The 22228-nt window shown below is 51.9% G+C and overlaps 2 protein-coding genes across 11 annotated transcripts in view; both read left to right on the top strand.

Moving 5' to 3' along the window:
* Positions 1-131: 131 nt before the first annotated feature.
* Positions 132-16291, top strand: EFHD1 (EF-hand domain family member D1). Its single transcript, XM_048063114.2, has 4 exons — positions 132-500; positions 7866-8013; positions 13394-13528; positions 14643-16291. Exons 1-4 carry the CDS (start codon positions 205-207, stop codon positions 14775-14777), a joined length of 714 nt encoding a protein of 237 aa, XP_047919071.2. The 5' UTR covers positions 132-204; the 3' UTR covers positions 14778-16291.
* A 4121-nt stretch (positions 16292-20412) lies between these two features.
* GIGYF2 (GRB10 interacting GYF protein 2) overlaps positions 20413-22228 on the top strand; it is a 78572-nt gene continuing 76756 nt past the window's right edge. For 9 of the 10 annotated variants that reach the window (XM_067002626.1, XM_067002624.1, XM_067002620.1 and 6 more), the window contains exon 1: positions 20413-20549. The gene's annotated coding sequence lies outside the window, so the exon portion shown is untranslated. Of the gene's footprint in view, positions 20550-21501; positions 21532-22228 lie in introns of those variants that run through there. The other variant, XM_067002617.1, reaches the window with a different exon arrangement.

Here is a 22228-nt window from a genome sequence, read left to right as displayed (position 1 = left end):
ATTTTAGCCCGAGGGGGTCAGGGCGGCGAGGCGGCGTGTGCCGGGGAGCGCCGTGCCGCGCCCCCCCCCCTGCGGGCCCCCCCCAAGCCCCACGGCGCCTCCTCAGTGCCCGCCCCGGCCCCGCCTCTGCCCGGCCCGCCCCGCTCCGCTCCGGCGAGTGCGGGAATAAAGTTCGGGGCCGGCCCAGGCGGCAGCGGCGGGGCCATGGCCTCGGAGGAGCTGGCGCAGAAGCTGCAGCGGCGGCTGCAGCTGGAGGAGAGCGGGGCGGAGGGCGACGGGGGGGCAGCCCCGGCCCCCGCCCCGGCCCCCAGCGCGGGCGAGGAGGAGCGGGGCTCGCTGACGGGCAGCGCGGGCGCGGAGCTGAGCGCCAAGCTGGCCCGGCGGCACGACATCAACGAGGGCGCGGCGCAGCCCCGGCTGGCCGCCGTCTTTAACCCCTACACCGAGTTCAAGGAGTTCAGCCGCCGCCAGATCAAGGACATGGAGCGCATGTTCCGCCTGTGAGTGCTGGGGGGCGGCGAGGGGGTGGCATGGGGGGGTCCTGCCGGGAGCTGGGGGCTCTGCCCTGGGTTTTGGGGCTCTGCCAGCTGCCCTTTGTCTGCAGTCCTTCTCAGGGCTTTTTTTTTTTTTTTTTTCCCTGGGGGGTTGGGAGGGCGGACATCTGTCCCAAGCCTGCGTGCTCTTGGCGATATGTTTGCATTTCTGCACGTTTTTGCGGTCCTGATGGAAGGCGCTGCCCTGAGGTTAGCAGCACCATCTGATGCACATATTGCCCCCGTGCTTTAGGTAGGGAGGAGGAAGCAGCAAGAGGGCTGTCGAGTTTGCTTCGGGCTGGGGGGCTGCTGTTGAGCCCCACGCTCAGCTTACAGCCCAGGGCCATGTCTGTTTGGTTGCCCTTCCTGGGTTCAGGATGAAGGGTTCTTGTGGTGGACCCCTGCGCTGTGGCTTTCCAGAGAAACTCTGCATGGGACATGGAGAGGTACAAACCCCAGCTCCTTGCATCAGGGGGTGCACGGGCTGCATGCTGTGTAGTTTGTATTGCTGAGCATTAGTGGTGACAATCCCTGCCTCCCAGTTTCTCCAGCCCTCCCACCTGGCTCCCCTTCACTCTTGGCCCCTCCGGTGTACCCCTGCGTGGCCAGGAGGGCACAGCCTGCTGCAGCAGTCCTGCTTCACACCCCGGGGCATCTGGCAGCTCTGTGTCCCCAGGGCTCGCAGTGATGCCTGACGTCTGCCTTCAGCAGCTGAGCTCCTGAACGTCCCCTGCAGCTCTGCTCCGCAGCATCGTAGCTCCATTCACAGTCCTGTTTGCCGGGCTTTGTGTTCCTTACCATGTACCAAAATAAAGCTTGAGCGTGGCTTCCTCTTTTTTCCCCCCTTCCTGGGGGCTGGGATGGAGTTCCCTTCTCAGCAGGAAGGTTTGTACTGAATTCAAGCTGGCAGTGCAGGGAGTTGTTTGTGTAAGCAGAAAGGCTTGCCCCTTATCAGGGCCGTGTTCCAGCCCTTCTCTGTCCCCCGGCTGACTCCTGCAGTTGGGCTGTGCCTGGGTACTTTTGTTTGCCTGTGCTCAGGTTCCCCTTCAGGGCCACAGACCGCTGTGCTCCTGGGGACTGACGTCAGGGCAGGGGGTGAGCTGATGTCCGGTGTGAGGAGGCAGGACTCCTGCTATGTGGGCTGTCAGCGTAAAGTCAGTGGCCAAGAGCCACTTCAGCTTACGCAGATGCCTGCAGCAGGGTTCGGAACTTGTTAGGTCCTCCTCCTGCCTGCACGTTGCCTTCAGCATCCTGGGGGCTGGAACTATTGCAAAGAGACGGAGCCTGCTTGAACGCTTCCAGTTCCCTGCTCCGTGGGGTGTTGCTGGCCCCAGACAGGGCTGTTGCTGCGGGAGACCTAGCCGTGTGCTTTTCGGCAAGGCGTTTCTGTGAGCGTGCTGGAGCTCTTTGTTGTGCAGGCTGCTTTGCATCGGCAGCTGGGCGCAGGGAGGGATGTGTCCGGGCCAGATTGCTGCTCTGCTTGTTCATGTGCCTCTTCTGACAACTGGTAAAAAGGGACCCTGCAGTACGGGGGGCCGGGTTGTGGGACTGTGAGGGCAGGAGGACGAAGCATGCAGGCAGCCCACTGTGGTGCACGCTGCCCAGAGGCTGAGGGTAGGAGCCTGGAGCAGGCAGTGGCACTGACTCCATAGGGGTAAGGGGAGGAATAGCAGTGGTTGGGGAAATAAAAAGTGGAAGAACTGAATTGCAGCTGAATTTTTAGACAATGAGCTCATTAAATGCAGGCCTTGCAAGAGGGAAACCTAGGCTTTGCAGTTGAATGCTAATCAGCTGTTCAGCGCCGCTGGGAAACATTGTGTGCCCTGTGAGGACGGCCGCAGCTGAGCGCGGGCTGGCGGAGCCCAACGGGACGGGGTCGGGCTGCGTGCCCTGTGTGGTGGTGGGCATCCTCCTGCAGACAGGAGCACAGAAACCCCCTCTTGGGGTTTGCTCTGTTGAAGGCAGCTGGAGTTGTGCTTCGGAGGATCTGCTCTTTGCTCCATCTGGTCCCAGAGACCTGTTTCAAGTCCTGGCCAACACCACGTGCTCCAGAAGGAGAGGAAATGTTCCCTTTAAGTCCTGCCAATCAGAGCTTGAGTTAATGTGATTAAGGCTTTTATTCTTTGTATAGCTTACTGGCCCCAGCAGCTACAACCCAGGATCTTTCTTACTAATGTTAGAAAACAAGCGTTTGACGGCCAGGGATGTCTCCTCAATGCTGCAGGATGCCAGGCTTCTGCTGCGGAACTTCCCCTCTGTGGGTCTGGGAGCCCCCATGCGAGGGGCTCGCTTGGGCTCGTCTCAGCCCCCTGTTCCAGCCTTGTGACCCCGTGCTGAGCTGTGCCAGTGCCTGCAGCGGGTGCTGGGGCTCTGCTGCCCTGTGGGCCACGGCTGCCAAGCCCAGAGGGGCCCCAGGTGGCCCCAGGTGCTCTTGGGGTGGGCTTTTTTTGGCAGAGGGACCAGGAAGTCTGCAGCTCAGGCTAATTATAACGTGACCTAATTAGCTGCCTGTTCTGACAACGCGTGGGGATGGAGGTAACCACGATAACCTCCCTTCCCAAAGCCTTGCCAGCAGACCCTGAGGAGCTCTGGGGTCTTGCAGCTCACCTTGCTGCCATCCCTCCCAAGCCAAGGCAGCTCGGGGACGGCTGTGTGAGCAGGGTGCATGTGACAGCCGGGCTGTGCTGGGTCTGAACGACCTTTGAGGGACGTGGCGGGGGAGGACAGCAGCCACCAGATTAGTCCGCAGGGTGGGAGGAAGTGCTTGAATTCCAGTGCTGCTGTCACTTCTGCATTTAGGGAGTTCAGTGTGTCGCCCACTCGTTTTGCGACTGTGCCTCCTCCTGCCTTGAGGCTGCGGACTCCCCTTGTCCTCCTGAGGCTGCCGTGCTCCCGCTGTGACCGGCTGTCTCTGACCATCACCAGCTGTGTCTGGGACCCCTGTGGTCAGGGAGGTAATCCCAATGGGGAATTGACCGCCCTGCATGCCTAGCACCTGGCCTGGGCCCTGCGAGGGTCTTGCCAAATGCCTCAGAGGAAATCCTGGTGTAGGAGGCTTTCATTTTGTCCTCACATCACTGCTGGAGCTGCGTGTGGCTGAGGAGCTGGAAACAGTCGCTGGTGGTGTGAGGCTGCTCCTGTCCCTGGTATGGAGGAGTTTTTTTTTTCAAAGCTCTTGGCTTGTAAGGCGATATGCAATGCTTGGTGGAAATGAAGTACTACTTAGACAGGATTTTGAAATATTTAAGAAGAGCTTATTACCACTTCTCTTACCATTAATTTACTTTGTTTCAGAGCCTGTTGGGCCATTGCAACACGCAGGAGTTGTAGATCAAAGTACAGTTGCTCAGATTGTGTGGAGCAAGCTCAGGTACAGTGAACGTGCACAGCGAGGGCAGGCTTTCTTTCCAGGCTTTCTCAAGAAGCATGAATGCTTAGAAATTGCTCTTTGATCTTCCAGGATTTCGAATTTCTTTCAACTATCCTTTAAGTTGTTTTTTCTTCAGGCAGGTGGGGAGGCGACTGCCAAGTCGGTACTGGTAATGCAGTCCTCAGCTTTTCCTTCTCCTTCCTTCTGTGGTGCAACCCTCCGGCTGTGCTGTACAGCACCATTGCAATGATTGTACTAGCACAGTAACTGTGCATAACACTTCTTGCTCTTCAGCAAGTTAGTTCAGCAAGTACTCCCTCTTTCCCTCCTTTCCCCCCCCCCCCCCCATTTCTGCTGCTGCTTTCCTCCCCCGGTGCCCCAGCAGCCGGGCACACAGCACAGCCTGGGTGGAAGGGAGCCAGCCTGGGAATCCACCCGCATCCTTGTTGCAGCAGATTTTGGCAGCAGCCCCGTGTGTCTTGTCTGCTGCCAGGTCTGAGGCTGCGGCTGTGCTACGAAGCCTCGCTGCGCTGGCTACGGGGCTCGTCACTGTGTGCGGTGTCCTGGCTCTCCCAGGGGGCCTGGCTGTGCTGTGGCAGGAGGGGGACTCACGGTGGCCTGGCACTGATGTGCTGCTGGAGTGGCCTCCCTGTCTCCTGCATGCCAGAGACGTGAGACATCTTTGCCCGTCAGCACAAGAGCCCCTCCGTAATGCTTTCGCGTCACCAGGAAGAGGCTTGGCTGGCAGCCCAAGGAGCTTTGAGCCCAAAGGGAGCAAAGGTCCGGTGTCACAGCAGGACAGCGGGCGGCAGCGGGTGCTGGGCACCAGGAGGCTGCTGCGGCACCTGGGCACATGAGTGGTGCACAGTCCTGCTGTGCCCCTCTGGGAGTATGGGATGGGTGGCTCCTGGGGTACATTTAGGCACCAAACCTGCTGTGGTGCCCTCTTCCAGCTCTGCTTGTACCTGTGCTACCCTTTAGGTGTGTCCATCACCCCCTAGGGACGGAGCTGCTGTGAGGCAGTGAAACAGGTGAGAGCCTTGTCAGGGCCTGGGGAGCTCCTGGAAGACAGACGGTTGGATTTGGGGTAGGGCTGAGGGGTGCCAGGACTGATGCTCCCCAGCCACTGCCATGCTAACAACTGTGCTGTGCCTGCTGCGCCAAGAGCCTGTGCCCGTGGGGGTGCGGCGGGGAATGAATTACGCCGTCTCTCATGCCCTATAAATACGCCTCTCCCTAAATAGTCTGGCTGTGCGGCTCTGTGACAGTCGTGTGGCTGTGCTGAGGTCCTAAAATACTCAGGCTGCTTTTGGAGGCGAGTGGGGGCAGGGAGGAAATGCAGCAGTGAGCAGGGTGCTGTGTGGCCCCACAGCTTGCACTGGGTGTCTGGGAGCTGTAGTGTCACCCCCGTTGTGAGTGACTGGTAGCACTATTTCGGGGTGGATGGATGCCACCTGAACCCCTGTCCCTGGCCGGTCCCACGCAGTGTCCCGCTTGGAGAAGCGTTGCCTGTGCACTGAGCACCTATTGTGCGGCTGGCACTGCGTGCTGCTCGGCCGCCCATTCCTCACAATCCTGGCTTTGTGCTGCCTCTCTGCAGGGCCGGTGAAGCTGTGCCCGGCAGCACGGCACCCAGCACGGCTGGTTAACCCTTTGGGGGCAGTGTTTGCCCCTCAGGCTCTGTGCCGGGATAGGGACAGGCACCGGGGACTGGTGTTTGTGCAGGCAGTGCCTGTAGGACAAGGGCAAGGTGAGCACAGTAGGAGTGGGCTGGGTGTCTTCCTCCTCCTGACTTCATCTCCATTGTTCATCCACTCTGAGAGTGGTGAGGCAGTGTCCTGACTGCAGATAAGCAGCCCTTCTTCAAGGACTCCTTGTAGCCAGCCCTGCTTCCACAGCCAGCCAAAGAGCAATGTTAGCTTGTTAGGCTCAAAAACAAAGAAAAAAATCCCAAGTGTCCCCCTGCCAGGGTATACTTTGCTGCTTTATCTGATCAAAGGCACTGCCTCACTCCAAAAGAACAGCTCCACACCCTTACTCCCAAATTCACAGGAAAAGCAATTTCCCGATTAAATATGGGAGAGGTCATACTTAGTGCGCTTCTGTGATGCCTTGAAAGTGCAGCTCTGAGTTGGGCTTGGTAATGCTGCTAACATGTGCCTTAATTAAACGATGCCTTCCTACAATGTACCTGTTGTCTTTCCTTCCCTGACCCGTCAGCTCTGTGACCTGGTTTCTGCTCCAACAGAGGTTTCTCTCCTAGTTTTCCAGAAAGCTGTCCAATCTGGTGGTCTTGTGCTTGCTGGATGCAGATGTGCGGGCAGATTGGTAGCAGGGTCTGCAAGCCAGCCTGGTTGGGATGTCCCTGCCGCTTGGGGTCTCGTGGGCCTGATACACTGGGCCTCTTGGAACTGAAGAGATGGGATAAAAGGTGGTTTTGGAAGCGGTGGGGCTGTCTGACAAGCAGCAGAGCCCCCCCCGGTTTGGAGGAGCAGCACCTGGTGCTGTGGCAGGGGCGATGCTCTGGGCTGCAGCCCTGCCTCATGCCGCCCACGCCTGCCAGTGGCTCAGTGCCAGTGGCTTTGTTCACGCCTTCCTCTGCCACAGCTTCCTCTGCGGCTGCAAGGCTTCTCGGCTGGAAAGGGCTTTTTTCCAGGGCAACCACAATTGTGCAGGTCTTGGGCTGGGACGGCTACAGCTGTCGTTTTCTTTGGAAGAGAGCTAACAGTGAATGAATGAAGGGTGGAAGAGTTTCACCAGCTCCCGCCAGGGGGGAGAGCTTCAGCACCGTGCCTAGGATTTCTTCCCCAAAGAGCTGAAAGGATTTAACTCCATCGGGATTGAGATGGTGGTGGGGAGGGAGGCCAGGAGCAACAGCAGGCATTGCACCGGGGCTGAGCCCAGCCAGGCAGACGCTGCCCCGTCCCCCTGTGTGAGCCCTGTCTCTCTGCCAGGCCCTGATGGCCAGCACTGGTCCCGACTTGCTTTCTGCTCTGGGAACGTGTCTTGAAGCAGGCTGTGGTGGGGCCTTTCACTCCCTGTGAATGCGGGATGAGGGAGGGCCGCAGGGCTGTCTGATAGCAGAGCGCTCATCCTTGAGGCTTTGGACTTTGAAACCCAGTCATGACCCTCACGGATGTGAAGTGCTGAATGCTCTGGAGGAATGGGCACTCAGTCGCAAGGCACTGCCTCCCTGTCTGTGCTCTCTCCTCCTGCAAGGAGTCCTCACAGTCTTTTGCGCTCTTTTGGGAGCATGGACCCGCTCCAGCCTTGCTCCTAGAGCTGTCCTGAGGTGGGTGTGGATTTCTCATCTCACCAGTGGCTGTGTTTTAGCCCTCAGGCACCAGCCAGGATTCCCTTAGTGCTATGCTCCCTGCTTCCCCAGCCTGTCTTTCTGCTCAGCCTCGGGGCACCGAACCAGCAGCTGCCCTGAAGCAGAGCACTTGTGCAGTACAAAAGTGTTTCAGAGAGGAGAGAGCTTCACAGCCAGACGGGTGTGTTTTGCTTACAAAGAAAGATGGCCTTTTGCTATGGGAAGGTTGTGAGTGGTCTGTGCTCCCTGTTTCTCCTCTGAATGAGCCTGAGACCTGGCGACAGCTGGCATGCCTCTTCCCCACCATGCTGGTGCATGGTGTAAGCTGTGTGTAAGTGACCTTTGTGCTGGACACGCAAGTGGGTGTGATGGAAATCCCACTGAGACAAGCTGAGTTCCTCTGTGTTCTTTCTGTGTGGGGCCATTTGGTCCAAGCTCCCCTGAGCACTTCCCTCTCTGAAGAGACAGCTCTGAAGGCTGCCAGCCACTTCCCTGAACTTAATATATCTGTGTTGTACAGCTTCTCCTCTCCCCTGAGCTTTGAACTACCATGTTACTTTTTTCCATTTGCCCAGTTCCTCTTCTGGGAAGATCCTCCTGGAGTGGGGAATGATGAGGGCTGACCCTCTCCCCTTTGTATACCCCACAGGTACGACTCAGGACGGGATGGGTACATCGATCTGATGGAGCTGAAACTGATGATGGAAAAGCTGGGAGCCCCTCAGACCCACCTGGGGCTGAAGAACATGATCAAGGAGGTGGACGAAGACTTTGATGGGAAGCTCAGCTTCCGTGAGGTAAGGGTGACCATGGGCACAGCTGGGGATATGATTGTGGGGCAGAGGGAGGAGGCATCTGGGCCCCATTCTCTGGCTGTAGGTAGCCCCATCCCCTCTGTGTGCCTCCAGCTGTGGGGTGCAGTGGAGAAGCAGGTGAGCTTCCCCACACCATGGACAGCTTGAGCTGGAGCACTGTCAGCATCTATTTCCATGTGGCAACAATAGTACCAGGTGCTGAAGAGCTTCAACCTCCCTGCTTGCTTGGGGAGCACATATGAGCCCTGCTGCAGCCACCTGGGAGTGCTGACAGCTCCCTGCTGTAGCTGGGGGTGGCACAGATTTGGCACATCCCTGCAGTCACAAGGAGTCTTTGCTGGGTTTCTGCAGTACAGCAGCTCAGGCCTTATTTCAAGTGCAGGGGAAGGACTCTGCTCAGAGCAGCCCGTTTCATGGAGTGCAGAAGGCTTCTCCTTCCGGTTTATATTGGGCCCCTCTACATCACACGGTGACCTGCCACAGCAAGCTCAGTGTCCCTGCAGCAAGGAATAAGCTGGGAGATGCTGTGGTTCAGTACTTTGTGTTGGCTCAGCAGGGACGGGCAGCAAGCAGGTCGGTCTGTCTGTCACCACTGTGCTCTGAGGCGGCTGGGGTATCAGTTGTGCTGGGGCAGCTGAGAAGAGTGGTGTGGGCAGGACAGGAGCAGCTGCTGGGTGAAGGAAGAGAGGACACTTAAATGACCTGCACGTGGACAACAGTACCCAGCCCTCTTCTCAGCAGTTATCACAACGTCCTCTTGCATCATCTTCTGCTAGGCTTTGATTACTGCCTGAATCAATAGTGTGTGTAACGCTGTGGCTTTCTAAATTAACCAACAGTTCCTCAGGCAGCATGAGAGCCTGGACTGCATGTATCCTGTGGCAGCTGTGGGCTGTGTGGTTATCCTGCTTCTTCCCCCTCCAGGAGGTGCTGGAGATGTGCCATGAGCATCTGGGCTTCCCAGTTTGTGAAGGGGCTGTGCTCTTGCCATGCCTCTTCTATAGTGGGGATTTGGTTGTGGGGATGAGGTGCAGAACTCTCTGTGGCTTCAGATGTTCTGTTCTTTATTTGGAATATTGGGGGGGGGGGGGGGGAAGGAGGTTGCCTGTCCACCCTTTAGAGCATTGAAGTGAGCTGTGGGAAACACTTCTTTACACTCCTGTTCCTTGTACACGTTTGCTTTATCCCCTCTCATGCACCGTGCTCCCAGTACTGCTTGGAGAAATGCTTCCAACCAGAGTGAAAGCCTCTCAGCTTGCACCTGCAAAGCTCTAAGCTGGCAGCTCCTCTGCACAGGGGAGGGTACATGCACAGGCAGAGGTGAACTGGAGGTAGCAAAGAATCCAGCGGAGCAGGAAGAGCACCTTGTCCTTGGCCCCAGGTCAGACTGGGGCAAGATAAGCACTGGAGGCAGCACAGACATGCAGCTGTGGTTGCCAAATCTCTGCATGTGCTGGAAGAGCCCTCTCCGCCTTGCTGCGTGCTGCCTGAGCTTGCTGTCAGACTGGGAAAAGAGTTAGGAACAGCTTCTGGGCTTTGTGAGCAGTACTGCAGACACCCTCTCCCACAAAAGCAAAGTGCCTTTATCCCCCAGGGTGCTGGGAGATCCCTTGGTGTCCTGGCTCTGTTGGTGCTGCACGGGTGGCAGTGTGGCTCCTCTTCTGCTGCCACCTGTTTGGAGCACGGCCGCCTATCTGCTGGCATGGGCTGCCTGCTGCCAGCCCTTGGCATGTGGCAGGAGGCAGCTGGTGTTGCTGCAGCTTCTCACCAGATGCAAAAAGATGGTCGAGCAAATGCGAGCTTGAGTGGTACACAGATCAGAACAAGGGAGTATTGCTGGCAGAGCTCTGGGGACGAATTACTTAGCAGCTTTGGCAGGTGCGCACAGCTTCATGTGGGAGAGAGGAGCAGGATGCTTCTTGCCTTGTTGCAGGTGTGCTGGGCAGAGAACCCACAGGGAGTCAGGTTTCCCGGTGGGTGAGGAGGCCCAAACCAGCCTGTGGCCCTGCCCCGCTCCACTTGCTGCTGGTAGTGACCAGGAAGCACATGGGGAGTGATCAAGCTGACTTGGACCACTCTGATAACCCAAGGAGAAACCCTGGTTTAAATGCATGTCTGAACTCAGCAGTGTGCAACTCAGGCTCCTGTCTGCCTCTCCAGAGAATGTCCTGACAAATCTGCCTGAGGATGTGCTGCTTGAGGTCTGTCTGGAGAATTGCGAAGGACCTCTGCCACTTGCAACAGGTCAGCTTTTGTTGCTGGTTTGAGCAGTGCCATGTCTTCCCACCCCATGTAAGCAGGAAGGCAGGCCTGTGTTGCTCTGACTTGCTGCTCATAAACCACTGGCCCTGTTAGGAATGCTGCCTGTACCATTGACCTTTAAGAGTCCACAAATACATCAACAATTAACTGCACAAGACTCCCTCTGTGACTTGAGCAAAGCAGTTTAGGCTTAAAACATCAGGTACAGCTGGGGGAAAAAATATCTCAATGTTTGGTTTTATCATTACCACAGGAAACCAGAGTTAATTGGTATAATAGTAATGCCCAATCCCCGCTGCTATCTACAACCTGCAAAAATCCACCCACTGCCCTCACACCTCCACTGGTGTAAATGCAGACCCACGTCATGTGTTTGCTAGCAGGGTTTGTGCAAACCACAGACTTGGGTGGCACTGCTTTTTCTGGTAAGCTGTTGCAAGGCTGCTGCTGTCAGTCAGACCAACGCCTGCCCTCGTGTCCAGGAGGCAACCACAGTGTTTAGTGGGGTGCATATGTGCAGCATTGCTCTGAGACCTGGCACTGGTTAGGTCTCTGCTAATGAGTGATGTGAGGGTGGATATATCTTTTAACTCCCACAAAGCTTGTGGGGTATGAAGTGTGTCCTGCTGTCCATGTTCCATGAGAGCAGGATTTTCAATAGTACCAGCATTATTCACTTTAGCTTCTGTTGACATTTCTGAGGCTTAGTTAGCTATGTGTGGTAGAGCCTGGGCCTAGCAAGGGGATGAGGTGAATTAGGAATAGAAGTTCATCGAGAAACTTAATGTAAATTCCCTCTGCTGCTCTCTAGTGAGAGGATTGATGCCTCAATAGCAAATGACCAGTGGGCTGTGGGTGGTATGCTGACAGAAGGAAGGACTGATCCTGAGCTCCTGTGGAAACCAGTATGATGCCCCATAGTCTGCCTTGCTGGGCCCTCAGGGCTGGAGCTATGCTGTGTCCACCCCAGCAGTGGCTTGGTCCCTGCTTTCCTTTTAGCTCAGCTTGCTTTTCCCGGCTGCAGCAGCCGGTGTTCCAGTGGCGGATTGCTGCCCCATCCCCTAGTTTCAGGATGATTCATGTGCACTTGTGACTGGGTGTTTCCAGTCCCTCCCTGTGTGACAGCTGTACCAGACCTCAGGACTGTGCTGCTTCCACTGTCCTTTTCCAATGCCAGGAAGTGGGACTTAAAAGGGTGGAGCAGAAACTGCGAGGAGGAACCATGACTAACAGCAGCGTGTGCAGCCTGGCGGCTGGCCCTCTGTGTCTCTGCGCTCAGCGGTGGGGGCAAGGGAGAGGAACTATCCCAAACCCAGCGGATCTGAGCACAGAGAGGGTGTCTTGGGGAAGATTCGGTTTCTTTCTGAGGTGCTCTGCTTGTTCAGCAGAGCATCGTTTAATTCGTTACATGTGTTTGGAGGGGGATAACTTCCCTCCCGAAGAATAGCCTGCTTTCTGGCTGCCCTGTGCTGAGCACGCAGGGGCCCCAAGGCCGCTGCATGAAGCAAGGCCTGGTAACGCTGCATCTGTGAGAGGGCAGCCAGCATTGCCGTCATCTCCACACCCTTTCCCATGGGAGTCTTCCCAAACTCTTGCATCTCCACTGGTTTCTGCAAGCAACTTGAAATGGGAGAGTGGGGCTGTCTCGGTGCAGATGCTGGGACTCTGCTGCCCTCCTCTGGGATAATGCAGGCTGTCTGGAGGAGGAGGGAACAAAGTCATAAAGTGCCAGGGATGTCAGACATGCCTGTGCAGATAGATTTCACAGTAATCCTATGTGGTGTTCTCAGCTCTCTGCCCTGGACTGAAGTGCTGCAGTGGTGCATCGCTGCTTGTGCTGCTTTGTACTTGGGTGGCTTGTCCCTGGCTCTGTTCCTTCAGTGCTTCAGCACTGAGACACCTCCTGGGATGCCTGAGAATAGCTGGGAGTTACAGGAGTGTGGTTGTCAGCTGGAAGGTGATGCGGAGGTATTTGTCTTCAAACAGGTTGGTCTCATCCTTCCTGTTTAAAAAAAAAAATAAAAAAAAAATAGTGCTTTCCTGAGAGATGATAGATTTTTTTTTTCTTTTGCAATTCATTTACCAATTTGCAGTCTACTGTAGTGACTCTGGGTTTGCTGAACATCTGTAGTCCAGTGCAGGACAATGGTATCAAAGCAAGTTGTTCTATAGACGCTGGTACTTGTTCAAGTCATCTCTGACTATCACAAGGGCATGCCCCTGACCTGACCCCTGATGGATACGTCTGAGAAGCTCTCCTGTATGTTATTTAATGGGCACAACAGAAATACACTGCCATTGCTCATTATAGCTAAACCAGTCTGGGTTCCCTGGAACAGGCTGAGGCATAGCTCCAAGGACTGATTTAAGTAGCTTTTCCCATGTCCTCAGCAAGGACCAGTTGAAGTGACCGTGTTCTGTTGTTCTTCGTGCATTTGACCTTAATTTGGTTTTCCCCTTCCATACTGTATGGACAATTATGCTTAGAAAGGACTGAAGGCAGGGTTCTTGGCAGCTGAGCAGTTTCCAGATTCCTTTCAAGTGCACATCTTTGAGCTGATGTCCTCTCTAACAAAATTGTGCTGGTACCTCTATCCAAGGAGGCTGGGGTTTGGGTGTGAGCCAGGGCAGTCTTTGCCTTGCTTTTATTCCTGTGGGATGTGATCTGAGACCCCAAAATAGTGGGGAAGCTGTTGGGGGGACTGTGATATAGCATTAGGGTGTGGGGACATATGGTGGGCCATGATTTAGCACTCTATGGTTGTACCGGGCAGGTGGAGATGGCCTCCTTCCTCCTGCCCTGTAGCAGTCTAGGAGCTATGATTCATCATGGCTCTGCTCCACAGAAAACCGTCTTTTCCTAAAAAAAAAAAAATAAAAAAAAAATAAAATAAATAAAAAATCTCTTTGGTCCAATGGGGCTGTGTGGTAGAGCCAGGGCACTGAAGCACAAGTTGCTTAGTGCTATTTGGTTTATATAGAACTGGTTTCCTTTGCTCTAAAATGTAAATTCCTACCTCCCAGATGAATGTCTGCTTTGCTTGTGCTTTAAGTTCTCACCTCAGCGAAGAACTTGAATGTTTCCTCTCTGTCTTGCTAGTTCCTGCTGATTTTCCATAAAGCTGCAGCTGGGGAACTTGAAGAGGACAGCGGCCTGTTGACTCTTGCAAAGCTTTCAGAGATAGACGTCTCCATTGAGGGAGTCAAAGGAGCCAAGAACTTCTTTGAAGCCAAGGTATGGTGTGGCAAAGAGGAACATGAAACAACTCTGCACACAGGCACTAATTGTTTTAATTGTCACAGAGACGTTGACCTTGCTTGCTTTTCAGTAGAAGATAGTTTTCTACCTATCTAAAAGGAAGTGTATTTCATCTGCCCCTAACCATAGCCATTGTTTTTCCCTTCAAACTTTGCTATAATCTTGCTAGGGCATTCCTTTGTGAATCAGTCAACACTGAAATGGCTTCATACACTGTCTCTGTTGTGGGTCCTACCCTGGTAGACTGGCTGACTTGCATCCCTGTGGCTGGGAGCTGTACAGAACTAGCTGGCTGACCGCTTTTAAAGACAAAAGTGTCCTGGAAGCTCATGTGGAGGACTTGATTTTCTCATTTTGCAAAACTTGCCTTGACCACAGCACTCAGAGTTTAGTAGTGAATGGCGTATTTTGTAGTATGGAATTTCAGATGTCTTTCTTGAGCAGCTTTCTGTAACCTTTGGAATCAAAATTATTCCACAGGGTCCTGGAGCTGGCAAAAAGAGCTTTACACAATTCGAATCTGACAAAGCACCCTTTTTGAATGTTCTTTTGGAGAGAGAATAATCCTGCTTGTTTATATAAGGAGTTTTGTCCTCAGAGTATAGCACAGCTATTGCACAGCAGATGTACTAAGATGAAAGCTGGAAAAATAGCCAGGAAAAAAAAACACAACACAACATCTCTTTGATCTGCAGATTATCTGTGGTCGTATGATGTTCTCAGATTTGGCTATGATTTAGAACTGTTTTCTGCAGTAGTTTCTACCACTGTATACTTGCAACTTATGCTATTCTGCCTGTTTACAGAAATAATGTATTTGACCTAGCACTGATGGCATTGTTTTGGTTGCTTGCTAGTGACTTATTAGTAATTGACTTTGACATCAGTAAAAGAAAGGTCAAAGTGAACTAACAGGTACTGGGTGTAAATACCCAAGCATTGCAGTGTAATTAATACTTGACCCATTCTGACAGCTTCCCAGCAAGCAATGGGAGGTGCAGCAGACAGTTCAGCATTGCTCACTCAAGAGTAATTCAGACTCTGCTTCTGATGCAAGGCTTGATGAGCTTTTACTTTTTCTCTCATAAAGGTTCAAGCCCTTTCTTCAGCAAGTAAGTTTGAAGCAGAGATAAAAGCTGAACAGGATGAACGAAAGCGGGAAGAGGAGGAAAGGAAACACCGCCGAGCAGCATTCAGGGAGTTAAAGTCTGCATTCACCCAGTAACCAACCAGCCAATATGCACTCCAAGATTGCACATAACTTGGTACGTTTCCCAGATCAGGGCTCTACCTGGAGAGAACTGCCTGGATCCTGTCTAAAATTCGTTACAGCTTTGTTAGTCTTCCTCTCTTGAAGATCCTCCTGAGCTCCTAAGGATGCAACTCTTGCAGTTACTGTGCATTCATAACGATGTGAATCGTAAGAGTTGTGTACATGCTGTTTCCTCTGAACCATCAGGAGTGCATCACCCTGAAGTAGAAACAGCAGGTAGCAAATCAGGGTGAGTGCTGAGAAGTGTTGTTTGCCACTTCATTCTTTCCTTCTTTTCTATACATAACTTTTCTCTTAACTTCTTATTAATTCATTCCTTGCTTACAGACAAGTGAGGTCTTGTGTAAAGCAGGGTGTACAAAGTACAGATTCACTTCCTGTATGTTTGTACTGCTGTTGGGTGTTGTCACACATCCCTGACTTCATCCCTCTTCTTCCTCAAAGCCCTGTGCCCCAGGCACTATGAAAACACTGTGAAGAGAGAAAGATAATTACTATGGCTATGGATCAAATTATTTCCCGTAGACTTTTCTGCTACCCAGCATGTTGGAGAGTCTTCCAGTTTTCCTTCTCTGAAGTGCCATACTAACAAATCTTTCAATAAGATGCAAGATTTCTGAGAACTTTGAAGAGAGGAAGCTGGCTCTCTTAAACAAGGAATAGAAAACTGAGTTGCCTAATCATGTATCTTCTTTCACATTCCATCATGTTTAGTGTACTGTATGGCTTTACTGTATTTTCCAACCTTCCAATCTGTTTTTAGGGGGCTTTGCCAGATGGATGACAAAATTGGATGGAATGCTGGGTTTTTCTATCTGGAGATGTGCTCATCCTGAATCATAAAGGTGGCATTGTTTGATTTCATTAGAGCCATGACAGATAAAAACCAGCCCAGCATACTGAGCAATCCCTTCTCAAGAAGTGAAGACCAGAGAGGTTAGCATGTTTAGTTGAATTGAATTCAGAGGGCTTGCACTGTATTTAGCTATTTTCTTTCACAAACACAGGAAACTTGTCCACAAATGTTAAAATGTCTGATGTTTGTCTGGATATACACTGTAGGTCATGACAGAGGGAAGCTATGTTCCCTTGGGGAGACCTCTCCAAACACGAATTTGCCCAAATTCTGCCTCTGCTGTTGCCCCAGTTTGTGCTTTTCTGTATTTTCCAGATCAAAACTCACCAGTCATCTTTTCACTTGTCTGTTTTGCTTCTTAAACTGTGAGCACTAAACTGTGAGCATGGAATAATGAATAGAAAAACCTCTACTCTTTAATGTCAGGTGAAAGAATTGCTAAACAATTAAACTGTGTATATATCTTCACAGATTATATTTTATAAAATCACGCTTTTTTAGCTAAATATTTATAATTAAATGTTTTTATACTTTACAACAAAGCAGATAATTTCATCTTCAATTATTTCTCCTGTTGCTGAAATGTACAAATAAAGCATTGTTATCTCCAGTCTCATCTGTTGCTTATTTTAGTTATGTGCACAAACTACTCCCGTGGCCCTCACTCCTGACTGTGCCAGTGTTTGAGCCCAAAAGCTTGGCATCCTGACTTAGATGAGCAAGGAAGAGTTCGGCTTTCCCCTTCTACACAGCAGTTCTGGATGAAAAAGTCCAATGTTTGCAATTCCTTACAAAGAGACATGACCATGTAAATATTTGAAATGCTGTCCACTGCTAAGTGTTGACAGCTGAACTCTGTCAGCCTTCCCTTTTCTTAAAATAGCCACTGCATCTCAGCCCTGGTAGTGCCCCAGCTGGGAGCTGGGCAGGTTGCTTCAGCTACATATGGCTTTGTATTTCCTCCTTCCCTTTTTATATAAGTGGAAAAAGATGCATGGAAGTCTGAATGTGTGTCCAAGCACTTGGTTCTGGTGTTGGTGATCTGCTAAGTTTTGCTGGCGGGGCCAGCATGGAGGGCTCAGGAGCAGGCTTAACTGTGCATCAGTGCAGGCACAATCCAGTAATGAAAGGAAAGATGTAAATATTTTATCCAGCATAGGCCTTCAGTATGGCTCTGCGTGTTGTAGGCAGTTGATGTGTTTGTTGTGTGTATGAGCTCTTGGGTCTCTGAGATAAAGTAAAATCTGGATGAGGGCTCCTTAGTCTTCATTTCTGTGGGAAAATGGCAACACTACAGCTCTCGATTTTATTTTTTATTTTTAGTTTTTTTTTTCTTTCCATGCAGTAAAGCAAGCACTGCTGCCATTTGCTGATTTGCACATGCAGCTGTGTGAGGAGGCTGGGGCAGCAGCAGGGGAGAGTGGAAAGAAAACTTCTAATGTTTGTTTTTTAATAATTTTGATTCAATTCCAGCTGACAAGTTTCAATGAGGAAATCAACAGTGTCTGAACTGGGCATAGCTCAGGCTGCAGAGCCTGGGAGGGTGGATTCTTGCTTTTAGCTGTGCATTTGCAGCAGGACAAGGTGGCTGTGTTGGGTCAATGGGAACAGGGAGAATTTGTAAACGTGCGGAAAAAACTGCTGCAGCTGCCCTCTTAAAGGAGTATCAGTCAGCTGTGGAACTTATCTGTCTGTGATCAAGACTTTGCTCCTTAGTCCTTTTCCAAAAGGATGCCAGTCTCCTGGGTTAATTGGATTTTGTCCCAGCCCAGCGTTCTTCTATGAGGATTGTCTTCTCTGGCATTTAGAGGACGAGAGTGTCAGGTTTTATAGTGTTCAGTTTTCTGCCAGAGTAGCTTTGTTCAACTCAAACAGGTGCTGCTAGCTGTCGCCTTTATTCAGTGCATTGAAGAATAAATGCTTTTGGATGTACGTTTATTTTGAAATTGTAGCAACGTGAATTTTGAAATCAGCTTTGCAAGAATTGAGATTGGGAAGTTAATTGTTCTTTAAATTGTTCTGTTTTGCTGGCAACTATCAAACTAAATAACAATGTCATTAGGTCATACAGAAATACTAAAAAAGAAATTGCTTAGCTGAATGCCTGAGCCAATAGTTACTGGCTGACAAGATCTACTTAATTTTAGTTAGCTATAATTAATGTATTACAGTTCTTGATGCTGTCTTCCCTTTATGCCTGGTGTCATCACAGGTGGCTTTTAAAGGTCCTGGCAATACCAACTTTACTTACTGATGCCTGCTGGTATGTCGATGCCAGTCTGGCATGACTGATGCCCCAAGTGAGTCTAAATCTGCTTGTGAGGATAAGTAGAGAAGTTTGATGAAAAGCCTGCTGCGGATACAGGTCTTTCCCAGAATGGATGAAGACTTGTGTCAAGTCATTTATCTCCTAGAACAGGAACTCCAGCTAGTCCTGTATCCCTGGAGGAATTTTGTTTAAACTTTCCCAGAGTAGGAAATGTACAGCAGAGAAGTCATGAGTGCTTCAGCCAGCACTGAGAGCAGATACTCGGATTGCAGCGTGTTTCTCACTGATGCTACTGTCATACTCATGGTAGGGCTGTAGGGAACAGACACCATGTGATAGATGGCAGGATGTCTTACCTAAAAAGCTCAGTGTAGGCACAGTCAAGAGGGAAAGGGAAACAATATGATCAGGGAGTCTCTCTCCTCCAGGTTCTTCATGGCTTAGAGTTCAGGCTTTAGCTGTGAGGTTACATAGGTGACTACATTTAATTTTAATCTTATGGGAGTGTCCAAATAAATCCCTTCGCAAGATGGATTGGAATAACTGGAGTACTTTACTCTTGCTTTTCAAACTCAGCTTGCCAAATGTGAGAAGGATGTCTTAAAATAATTGGGTGTTGCAGAAGTAGCAGTGTTTATAGTGGTGCTTTGTCTTTTAAGAGTAAGCCGTCTGACGTGACAGATGCATTGAAGTGACTGCCTTTAAAAACCACAGTTGGATGTTCACCTGCCTGCCTTGTCTGCTGTTTTTATCATTATTTTAGGGACATGACAAATGAGGATGCTTCTCCGCTCCCATGGAAGACAGGCTGCTGAGAAGATGTTGGCTCTTCTCAGACAAAATGCCCAATATTTCAACAAACAGGAGCTGCTTTTCCAAATAACTAAACTGGGGGTGGGGAGAGAAGGCATGACAAACTCTGCCACATCTTCAGGGCTGCTTTATCATGATTATTTACCATTTCAAAGCTGTGCTCTGTCTTCATTGCTCCACTGCTCTACAGAGGGAGGCGGGCTAGGATGGGTGACAACAATGGGTCAATAGGGAAGGTTTCTGGTTCGTTAGGGATGCCCTTCCCTTGCACTTGTATTTTTAATAGTGCAGATGAATTGGTATGGTAATTGAGAGGGCTCTGAAGTACATCATGCCCTCGGTACCCTAGTAAATGTCAGACTAGCTGCTGAGGTAATTTCATACATAGACAACATGTAGTAGTCCTCTAATTAAACCATGCAGGAATTTAACCACACGGATATAGTCTTGAATTTTCACGACAGTCTTCATGCTCTGCTTGACTGAGAGTTGTGGAGGACTGAAGAGGCACCTGCTATTATAAAAAAAAAAAAAGATTTAAAAAAAAAAGTCATCTGAGGTTCCTGAGATATTTAAAAATAAAAATAGAAAAAGAATTCTGCAGATGAGACATCTTATAGACATTCTCTTCCTGATTTTTTTTTTGTCTCAACGATATCTTTATACAAACTGTGGGAAAAAAAATCTCTACGAGTGCTAAACATCTCCCAGCTCAGATAAAGCTTGCCTTACAGCATGTGAAAATATTTTGAGTACTCAGACTCATGTTCACTAAGTAGAATAATAAGGTACAGCCACTTCTGTAGCAAAGCTGGAAGTTCTTGCTGACAGCTCGCGGTGCAGTGCTGCCTCTCCCTCTCCCCAGACCGTTATTAGCATTGACTTCAGCTGTGTGACAGCAACGAGGGGGATCAAATGTAGCTTATCAGAGGCCAGCTCCTGGTTAGGGAGCTTTGCTTTTACATCATGGCCTCCTAAGGGAGAAATTTCACTCTAAGATTTTGGGGCGAAGTAGTCTGTTGCTGTCAGCTAAAAAACAAACGCCAAGAAATACAGGCTTTCAGCCCCCCAGCTCGGAGGCACCACTTGCATTCACCGCTGCATCATTTCTGGCTGGCGCTCAGCGCACAATGACAAGTATTTATTCACCTAGCGGAGGGAGGGGGAAAGCCAAATGGACCGTGGCTGGAATCATGACTGGAGCGGAACTGTTTCAGCTGAAAACAGTTATATCTCCGCTGGTGCGTAACGGCTAAGAATAGGCTTTGGGGCTGCAGGAACCACATGGGGCTATTCTGCACCATGGACTAATATGGATTTTAGGACTAAAAATAAAACAGTATTTTTAGCTGGGTAAAAAAATAAAAAAAGTTTGCTTTGAGCTCCTGCTGGTTTTTAAAGGGACGAGCCGGGCAGGGCTGAGACGAAGCCCTCCGTCTGGCTGGGGCCGGGCGCCTCACAGCCCGCCGGGCCCTCAGGGCGCGCACCGCCTCCTTCCCACAGGGCTCTGCGAGGGGGGGAGAGGGGGGCAGCGTGCACGCGCCTCCGGCAGGGGGCGCGCTCCCGCGGGGCTGCGCGCGCAGCCGCCGGAGCCGCGGGCGGTGCCTCCGCGAGGGCGGGGGGAGGGGCGGGGCGGGGCCGCCGGGCATCCGGGTCCCGCGGCGGCGGCGGCGGGGGGGCGGGGCCTGTCCTCACGTGACGTTGCGTGGCGGCGCGGCCGCCATCTTGTGTTGTTGGGGCCGAGGAGTCGCGGCGGCCGCGCGGGTCTCTCCGTCCGGGAGCGCAGGTAACGCCGCCCCGCCGCCGCCGCCGCGCCCCGCTGCCGCCCCGACCGGCCCCGTCGCCTGCCCCCGGCCGCGGGCCGGACCTCAGGCCGCGGGCCGAACACCGGTCTCGCCGGCGGCTCCCGTCCGCCGCGGGTGCTGCAGCCTTGAGGCGCCCCGCGGCCTACCGGGAGGCACGGCCCGGCCCGGCCCGGCTCTGCGGGACCCTCCTGCTCGCCCTGCCCTGGGCTCCGCCGGGCCCGGACCCCCTCTGCCCCGGGGCTGCGGGCCCGGCCTTGTCCTCGCGGTCCTGGGGCGGGCGTTGTAGCCTGTCAGGGGCCGTCTGGGGCTCCTTGGGCCCTGTGGGGCCGGCGACTGCGGCCCGGCTCCGGGTCCCCTCCCGCTGACCTGCGTGAACTTGCCCGTCCACTCCCAGCCCGGCGGCCTGGGCCGCTTTCCGGCCGTGCCTCGGGCAGGTGCGCCCTCGTAGCAGCTCCTGTCCCGCTCTGGGCACGCCCGGCCCTGTCAGGGTACCCGGCCCGAGGCAGGAGGGAGCCCCGAGCCCCTCTCTGCCCCCCGGGCGGCAGGGCGTCGCGAGCAGCAATGACCGGCAGTGTTTGAGTGGCGAGGCCTTGGTAGCCCGGAGAGCACATCGATCACAGTTGTGTACATTTGGTATTGATCCAAGACAAGTAGTTTCAGTGTAAACAAAGCAGTTGCCGTTCTTTCAACTCTGTGTAATTGCACTTTGAAGTGGGACAAGTTGTAGACCAAAATGAGATGCTGCCAACTAGTACTTCTGAAATAAAACCTGTTTTCCTCAGTAACCATCAGATTAACATTGGTTTGCTGCTGCGATGCTTTATCTCTTACTATAATTCTTACAGGTGTGTTTTCTTGGGTGGGAGGGGAACAAACTTCTGAATTCTGTTTACGTTCTTCTAACTTCTTGCTGCTCATTCTATTTTCTTGCTTCAGGAGCTGACTTGGGCAAGTTCCTGGAAAGTACGTGTAATTTTCTTTTCCTTTTCCCCATAATGCTGCTGGTTGCTTTTGTTTTTAAGAAGTTTTGTAGTAAACATAAACTCATTTGCTCTTCCCTCAATGTAACACTTGGTAGATGGACAGTGGGATGTTTTGGAAATGTTGTAAACAAAATCGGTTGCTGCAGTCACCAACAAAAGCTCTCCTCTGGGGTTGTTGAGCTCTGTTATTGGGTGGTGGCTTCCAATAGATGAGATTTTTAGCATTGTGAGGTATTGGTATTCTTGTCATTCACTTGGCAAGGCGTTCTTTGAGTAGTTAGCAGATGTCGAGATAAAAATGCGTGCCGTAATCAGTCCTAGGGGGATCAGCAGAAACACTGGAGTGTCTGTTGCCACTCTGCACCCCTTTTACCCACCACGCGCTTACAGGCACGCGTTCTGCAAGTTACCTGATGTCAAAGGTCATGTGTGTTAGTGTTAATTCCTCACTGTATCTGACTGAAAATAAAGATTCTGTCTAATAGTCAACTGTATTAAAAAGAAGGTAAAGATTTATGTGTGGAAGTTGAATGCAAGCTGTCAGTTCCAGCAAGACCTGATTCTTGTGTTGAAGCATTGATAGGCCCTTTTGGTATCTGACAATATTGTGTGTGAATACTGGACTTTCTTAATGATTTCAAGAGCTGCTTGGGATCTCCCAGTACCTGGTTACATGA

The sequence above is a fragment of the Anser cygnoides genome, chromosome 9 (assembly GCF_040182565.1).
Source record: "Anser cygnoides isolate HZ-2024a breed goose chromosome 9, Taihu_goose_T2T_genome, whole genome shotgun sequence".
NCBI classification, from domain to species: domain Eukaryota; kingdom Metazoa; phylum Chordata; class Aves; order Anseriformes; family Anatidae; genus Anser; species Anser cygnoides.
Note: the sequence above shows the minus strand (reverse complement) of the source record. Positions and strands in the feature narration are given on the sequence as shown.